Source organism: Rasamsonia emersonii, assembly GCF_000968595.1.
Source record: "Rasamsonia emersonii CBS 393.64 chromosome Unknown ctg1118621760519, whole genome shotgun sequence".
NCBI classification, from domain to species: Eukaryota; Fungi; Ascomycota; class Eurotiomycetes; order Eurotiales; family Trichocomaceae; genus Rasamsonia; species Rasamsonia emersonii.
The window spans coordinates 3,848-11,898 of NW_013562941.1; the positions used below are offsets into that span (position 1 = coordinate 3,848).

Here is an 8,051-nt window from a genome sequence, read left to right on the forward strand (position 1 = left end):
GATAACAATACACGCCAAAGGAGGTAAGAGAAATGCCTACTACATATCTACATCACTACCTGTTCAGCATGAATCGACTACTTGATATTATTTATATTTGGAACATTGGACGGATGAATGGAGAGAGGTGACCAGTTTCATCGCAAGGTGCCTTGACTGATACAGGAAGAGTGGACGATTATATCCTGTCTTACATAACTTATTGATTAATTTTGGGTAATCGTATAGAAAGATCAATTTACTCGAACAAGATTTTCCCTTTTTTTGTCACTTTTTTCTGCTTTTTTTTCCTGCGGTGTCGTCTCTCGTCACTATGTACAGGAATTCATAAACGCGTATTACACATACAGTTTTTTTATTTTTTTTAACAAAAAAGAAAAGAAAAGAAAAGAGAAAAGAATACAGGAAGAAGAAAGAAATTAGAACAAGAAAAGAAAAAAGGGAAAAAAAAAGACAAAAACAAAAAGAAAAAGAATACACAGACAAGAACAAACGAACAACCAGCCCCAGAGAAGGGAGCAGAGTTGGATATTGATGAAGCCATTAATCTTCATCAATATCCAACTCTGCCCGCACTTCTCTGAAGCGCCGGAACAGCGCCCTCCTCGCCACCACCTGCTGGAACTGGAGGGTGGCAGCAAGACGCTGAGCCTCGGCTACCCCCCTCTGCAGTTCCAGCAGGGCCTCCACCCCGCGCTCCAGGAAGTTCGATGCCTGTTTGATATGAGTGTTAGCGTTATATTATACGGAGTATATGGTAGATGATGTATTGGATAGACTGCTTACCGTGATCCGATCGGCCATCACCTCAGGATCCACTCCCTCCGGCGCCATGTCCCTGAGCCGCTTGATGTACTTTCTGACTGCCTCGACGTGGCGGTCAGCAACGGGCTCAGGGACAGGCGGGAGGGAGGGATCCTCCTTTGGATCCCAGTCCAAAGGCATCGACTCGTAGACTGGGATCTCCCTCCGCGGCGAACGCTCCACCAGGGTATCCCACAGGTCCCCAGTTGGCTTGGTGATCGGGCCTGTGGGATTCTGGGGAGGGCTCGCCACGGAGGGAGACCCAAGACTGCTTGGCGAAGGCGCCTCCTTTGCTGCCGTGTTGGCTGCAGCTCTCTGGCGTGTGGAAAACGTGGGCCTGGCGAAGGACCAGCCCTTCGTGCGAGAACGAGAACCAGAAGAGACCGATTGAGGAGTCGAAACGGAGGCATGAGCAGATGAGAGTCCACGCTGTTTTTCTTGAGACATTTTGGACTCCATTGTTGGAGTCTGCGGAGAAGAAATTGACATCTTTTTGGAAGTGGTGGGCTTTTTCTTGTCCGCAGGCTGAGCCTCGTCTTTTTTGGCAGTCTTAGATTGGCTGAGAAAGCCACGAACACCGTCCAAGGCGCGTGGAAGCTTTGAGGAGGGAAACTTCATTGTAGAGCTCGTTGTAGGACTTTTGATCTCTTCGACAGCGCGTTTCTTCGGAGAAGCCTTGACTTTCTTAGGAGTTTCGGGGACGAGGACTGAGGAAATGGATCGTCTCTTCACGTTTGTTTCAGTGAACGATTTTGGAAGTAAAGGATTGTTCCTCGAACGAAATTTGGCTGTTGGGGGAAGGTTCGAAGACGGAGATTGAGAGAAGACACGAGTCAACCGGCCTATGCGTGAAGCAGAGGAGATAGGATTCTTGCTGCTTCTCGACGCGACAGACGGGCTGGGATGGAGATTGGCATAAAAACCTGGGTGGTGTGTGGGGTGGGAGTCGACTAGGCGAACGAGGCGCGTGAGAAGGAGTCTGTTTGGGCAAGTTGCCAGGTCCGATTCTGGACGTGCGCGTCAACTGCTTTGACTCTGGCCGGCCTGTGTCGTCCAAATTCCGAGAGTGAGGGAGAATACCGGACGAACTCCGCTCACCAGCACCCTCGTCTTTGTGTGCTTCACTCGATCTTCGAAAATCGGGCAAGGAATCTTTCCGGAGTGGCCAGCCTTTGAAGGCAGGACCCTGCAACTGTGACTTGATATCGGTCTTAACCTGCTCACTAAGACCCTCGTCGCTGTGTCCTTCACTCAACTTTTGAAAACTGGGCAAGGAGTCTATGCGGACTGGCCAGCCATCGTGTCTGGTGGCCACACCCTGAAACTGTGATTTGATATCGGCCATCACCTGGTCAGCAGGGCCCTGCCCTTCACTAAAGTCTTGGAGAGTGGACGATGAATGTATCCGGGCTGGCCATTCATCGTCTCTAGCAGCAGGACCCCGATACTGTGATTTGATATCGGTTGAAACTCCCTTCTCACGACCTTTGCCTTTATCTTCACCCTCACGAGATTCTCTGACATAGGGCACACTGTGTTCGTATAATTGCTCAAGGGATGACCCAGTTTCCATCGTTTGTTCGTTATTTCCGCCCACGGCAGTATCACTTGTTACATGAGAGGGCAATTGCTCTTCTTGAGGAGACCATCTATTATCTCTCGTGGCAGTCTGTTGGTCAAATACGCGAGATCCCTCTGCAAATGGATGGCTAACAGTTTTCTCCTCTAGCTTTTGGTCAACAGAGATAGACGAAGACACGTCCTTCTCGTCGTCTGTCCCCATGATTAGTCTCTCTGCTGACGGGGCAATGAAAAGGGTAGGGCCCATCTCCAGTCGAGATCTCGTGAGCCGTTTCACGCGGTATTCTCCGGTGAAAACCGGTCCTCGGCGGCGATACTCTGCTGCTTCCGCAAGGAATTTCGGGTCCGTATCTTCAGGCCAGGAATCCTCCTCAGTCTCATCCTTGATATTGTCGTCATCTTTCTTGTTCTCGTCTTTCTCATTCGCATCCTTAGCATTGTCAGGCTCAATGGAAGTCGACACTGTCTCATCTTCCGGAACAGGATCCTTTAGCGCATTTGACGAAAGCGTATGAGACGCTGAGGTCGGTTTCTTGGGAGTCAGACCGTGATTAGCACGAACGGGAAGTGGTAGCAAGCTACTTCGAGGAGTTTGAGGGGTGGTGGGCTTTCTAGGGCTCTTAATGCTCCCGGTAGAAGACTCCTTGTGACCCGACGCTCGCGGAATCCTGGACATTTTGTCATCTTTACGAGGCTTGACCAAGGCATCCTGCTCCCTCTTTGTGGGGGAATTGACTGCAATCTGTCAGAGACAATTCGTGGACAGCAAATAAGAGAGGGCTTACGGACCTTTGGACGAATCCTCGGGTGATGCCATCTTATCTGACAGTCTATTTGATGCTTCTCTTACCCGTGTATGGTTTTAAACGTGGGAAGTTTGCAGATGACGGTTTCTGGTTTCTTGACTGATTCAGACACGTCTTCTGTCGTTATGAGTCTGCTGATTGTGTGGAGAGGACGTGTACGTGTCTGTGAGTGCTCAGAGCTCACAACCCTATGCAGGATCTGCTCTTTGGGTGCCTGCAGGAGTGTTCACAAGCCCAGGAAGGTTCTGACAAAGATTTCATTCAGGCTGATTCAGCGGAAAGAGTTCATATCAACAAGGATATGGTTATGATGAATGTCAACAGAGGGACAGGCAGAAGGGTGAGTGAGGCTTAGAGATTTGAAGATTTTGAGAGTTTGAGCGTGCTCATCGTGGGAAGTAGGGCTTCAAAGAGGCTACCATCTCGGCGCTGGCATTCCCTGAGGGTCTCGGCAATTACAAACAGTGATTATGTTGTGGATATCTGTTAAATGTTGTGAATCTGACTACACAGTATAGTTAAAGGGTGTTCACGACAGGAATGTTGGACCGCATGCTGTATAAAGGGTTACAAGAACAGGGAGTCTAGGTATGTTACCTTGAGATGTCATGGAGATATCTAACATATGCTGTTATGTAGTCTGGCAGTATCATTCTGAAGACAGCGGCAGTCATGCTTGTCTGGGTAATATAGGTTAGTCCTAGATGATTACAATGAAATTGTTTTATCTCACTGACATTTTGATACTGGCAAGTTCTTTGTTTCAGTACAGATATAAACAGTGTGTTCACTGGAACACAAGTTGTCAACAGGGGCAGCATCTGCCCATCTTGAACAGATATGTTAACCATTAGCCAAAACACACGTTCTGTCCGTTTACTTCAGGAAACACCTGGAGTAATCGAGCAGGGTTCTTCCAATCCTTCCATAGCTTCCTAGCCTAGGAGCGTCCAGAGATCGACAGCAAAATTTGAACTTGATAGACGGCTCTCTGAACAAGTGAATACGAGTACTATAACGAGTCAACGAGTATACAGGGAGTATGCCGTGCATCAATTATTCGACAACCATAATAAGATGCTAGCTACATCTGCTCCCGGTTTTCGTTCCAGTCACAATCAGCTTTTGCATGACATGTTGATGAATTGTTGAATGATTCCGTCAAGTGAAGAACTAAATATTACTGACTCCCCGCAGGTAATGGACAGCAGTGAAAAGAGACCAAAGAGAAGATTGTTTGCAGCATCGATCCTTCTCGGGCCTTTGTGCAATTTTTTTCCAAGTCATCGACTATGTACACGCAAGTTTTCCACATATCCTACTCCAGGACAAATTATGTACCCTATCAAAACCCTCGCTCAAATTATTATATACACCCTCTCGTCACCAACACCATTTTGATCCCCTCTCAAAACAATCCTTCCTTCTTTTTTTGTCTTCTCTCTAGCACGAAATCTGCTGTGCCGTACCAATACCCGCTCCAGAGGTGGTAAAGAACGCCGCCGCGGCACCAGAGTCGATACAGAGATCAAAGTTCGCCTGTCCACCGTACTGGTTCGGGACATTACAGATCGGGTTCCCATCGATGGGGCAGAGGTTGTTGATCGTGACGTTGATAGTCCTCTGCGGGACCGGGTTGCCGTTCAGATCCGTCTCGATGGTCAGCTCGTAGCAGGTGCCGCAGGCCGGTCCGGCGCCCTGGCCGGGTCCGACGCCGAACTGCTTCTGGCTGATGGCCGCCGTGTACTTGCCGGCGTAGACCTCCGGGTTGCCGCAGGCGTTGACGGTCGTGGCGCAGTTGGGCGAGCCGTTCTGGTCGCCAGAGCCGTACTGCGTGAAGGTGGCTTTGAAGGGGCCTGATTGGGCCAGCGCACCGCTGGTGAGCGATACGACGGCGATTAGGGCTTGGAGTGGTTTCATGATGAGAAGATCAGACCAGATCAGATATTGCCCTCTTCAAGAAGGATGATTTAGGAGAGATTAAGGCTTGTAGGAGTGAATAATCAATTATGAATGGAGTTGAACTTGATATATGTATATGTATACAGCAGCAACTTGGGGAAGAATTGAAACGTTTAAATAATAGGACGACCAGAAACTACGGAGTACAGCCCTGATTAAATATGTACGGACTCCCATACAGCTTCAACACCGGCTAAGACGGAAATATAGATAGATATCTGATGAAACAGAAATAGCTCCGCACTAAAACTAAAGTCACTCCTCAACTCCACTAATATGTAATACGGAGTACATACATGGATGTATGCCATTGGGGGAAAAATAGGATTTATCAATATTGCCTAAATAATGCCCACTGCAGATACGAAAGAAAGCCAGTGTACGCAGAGTAAAACAAGACGCGTAGTTGGCGGGTCCACATGTCAAGTTCCCATAGATCCTTAATTAAAGTTGAATTGTATTTTGTGACGTTGGCTGAGAGTCCTGACTGACTTAGTACGGAGTAGAGTAAAGAACAGACTAGAATAGCCTGGGCAGTGGGTATTCGTTGAATTGTATGGAGTAATATAGCGCCTAGCTGTGTAGAGCCCCGGGGAGTCGCGGAGTCGCGGACGAGAGTTTCAAGTCTAGCCCAAATAATGCCAATGGAAACTTTGCAGGGACAAACATCCCTCTCTTTTATTTTTCCTCAATTAAATTAATAATGCGGGGTAATGAGCTAGTTTACAGGGATAGCAGTCCAGAAAAGAGAGAAAAAAAAGTAAAACATCTGCTGTTCATGACATTGCATCCATTTCTTCAAGCTATTCATGCAGATTCAAAACCTACATACTCCGTACTCTACCGTATCGTCGGACTTGAGTGTTAGTATCGAGCATCGCTTTATTCACAGAATGCCCCATCCATCTCGAAGGACAATTGAAGAATCGATGTTGCCGCGCGTATACGCAGGATCAACCCCGTTGTAGATCAATGGCCAACTGTGCTCTTTCTCTTTAGCTTGCCAGTCAAAGACAACACAGCAGTCCAGGACGCGAGGAAAGCATCCTGGCTGTAACGTATCCCACATAACTGCGGCCAGGTTGCTGATGCACCATCACCATCTCGCGGATGGTGTTCGGGCCGCTGACCATTCATTAGATGTCTCGCGACCTGAGATCACCAGCGAAGGGCACGAGTTTTGTTTGTTATCCGTAAGTCGAGGAATCATCCTTGTCGAAGCTGCAGCACCAGCCCGTTGACTCGTATTGCTCACAGACTGGTTGCGTGCGTGGTGCTGAGGGCCCGAGATCTTGCCCGTCTGAGGTCACGCCTATCCGACCCCCTAATAGGGAAGTCGGCTTGAAAGCCTTCACGTGAAAATCTCAGATAATCACGTGCGCAAGGAGTCGTCCACACGCCCACCGATTCTCTCGATTTCCGCAATGAGTTCCCGTCTCTCCTGCAGTTTCATGCGTATAAATTCCACTGTCTTCCTCAGGACGACGCTCTCGCTGCGGCCCTGGCCCTCCAGACCGGGAACCAGCTCGGTGAGGCGGTCGAAGCCCTCGCGGATTGCCGCGCGCCGTTTCTGCTCCGACGCGATGTGATTGTTCTTCTTTTCCTGCTCTGTCAGACGGGGCTTCTCCTTATCCCCACCGGATGTCGACGATGCGCGCGCTGATGACGGGCCCGGTGTGGCATTGGAAGCCGTCGATGCGACTGACGTTCGGGAGCGACGGTTCCCGCTACCTTCTTCTGCGTTGTTGGCCACGTTGGATGTCATTGGAGACGATCGAAGATCAGGGGACATTGAATTCGATTTCACAGACGACATGATGTAGGTGGACTGTTGGTCTGGATAAGGGGATCTCCGGGTCGGGAAAACGCGGGGTTCGGATATGCCTCAGAGAAAGAATAAAGGCGCCTTGCGTAGATCGTGTATCTAAGCTAGAGAAAGGCTCTTCACTGCGTGCAACAAGGGAATAGACGGACTGGTTCCAGCCTTCAAGCAGTGACCGATTCAGGGGTGAAGGGAAAAGCCACGGTTGACGATTTGGGAAGAGGAAACGATCTTGGAAACGGATGCGGAGGGTCCAAACTAAGTTTTGAGTTATGATTGCAAGATGTCAGCCCTGGGTCTTGGCATCGGATTGTATTCACGTCATCGGGGCGCATGCCCATTCCATCGACTCCATGTTCTCGTGCCCTCTAGAAATTCCCACCAGGCTCTGGATTTACCAGGACGCAATTTTAATCTACAGGCATTGTTCCCGCTGAATTTGTCGTGACATTCTCATTCCGAGGAAAACATAGAAAGCTATCCCAATTGTGACTATTGCTATAGTTATCATCTACGTACGGTTACAACTATGACCAGCCGCGAGCCACTGCGGGGAGGCTGCTCTTGCGGCCGTAACCAATATATGATAGTCATTCCTGACGACGATTCCGTAGGCAGGGCCGAGGTAATCTTTGACAGCAGCAGAGATCACCGTATGTTCCCGTCCCCCTGTCCCGGCAATTCCAGCTGGCTGATGGAGGATCTGTCCAGGTCGCTTCCAAGGAGCTCCATTGACGGCATGGCTGCGAGTGCCCTTGACCTGGTACCGCTCTCAAACGTATTCCTACTATCCGGATGAGACCCATGCCGCGATTCGCCGAACTTTCACGCCTGTCCATGCGCCTCACTCCCAGCGCAATTTCTGCGGGTTCTGTGGCACCCCTCTGACTTACTGGACCGAATCTCCCCCGGAAGAAGCAGACTACATGTCGGTGACGCTGGGCAGTCTCTTCAGCGATGACCTGAGGATGTTGGAAGACCTCGAGCTGCTGCCGCGCGACTCGACTGAGGATGGGTCAGACAGAAGCCCACCGGCAGCCACCGACACGACCTCTGAGTCTACTCCTCCTGCTACC

At 49.7% G+C, this 8,051-nt stretch overlaps 3 protein-coding genes across 3 annotated transcripts; 1 reads left to right on the top strand and 2 right to left on the bottom strand.

Annotated features, from left to right (window-relative positions):
• Positions 1-543: 543 nt before the first annotated feature.
• Positions 544-3,202, bottom strand: T310_7226 (uncharacterized protein; the record flags this gene model as incomplete). Its single annotated transcript, XM_013469975.1, has 4 exons — positions 544-714; positions 787-1,727; positions 1,903-3,120; positions 3,175-3,202. 4 exons carry the CDS (start codon positions 3,200-3,202, stop codon positions 544-546), a joined length of 2,358 nt encoding a protein of 785 aa, XP_013325429.1.
• A 1,432-nt stretch (positions 3,203-4,634) lies between these two features.
• On the bottom strand, positions 4,635-5,111 carry T310_7227 (uncharacterized protein; the record flags this gene model as incomplete). Its single annotated transcript, XM_013469976.1, has 1 exon — positions 4,635-5,111. One exon carries the CDS (start codon positions 5,109-5,111, stop codon positions 4,635-4,637), a length of 477 nt encoding a protein of 158 aa, XP_013325430.1.
• Positions 5,112-6,967: 1,856 nt separating this feature from the next.
• Positions 6,968-8,051, top strand: T310_7228 (Uncharacterized protein; the record flags this gene model as incomplete). Its single annotated transcript, XM_013469977.1, has 3 exons — positions 6,968-6,972; positions 7,480-7,628; positions 7,687-8,051. Coding segments are annotated over 3 exons (519 nt in total), but the record flags the coding sequence as incomplete, so codon positions are not given.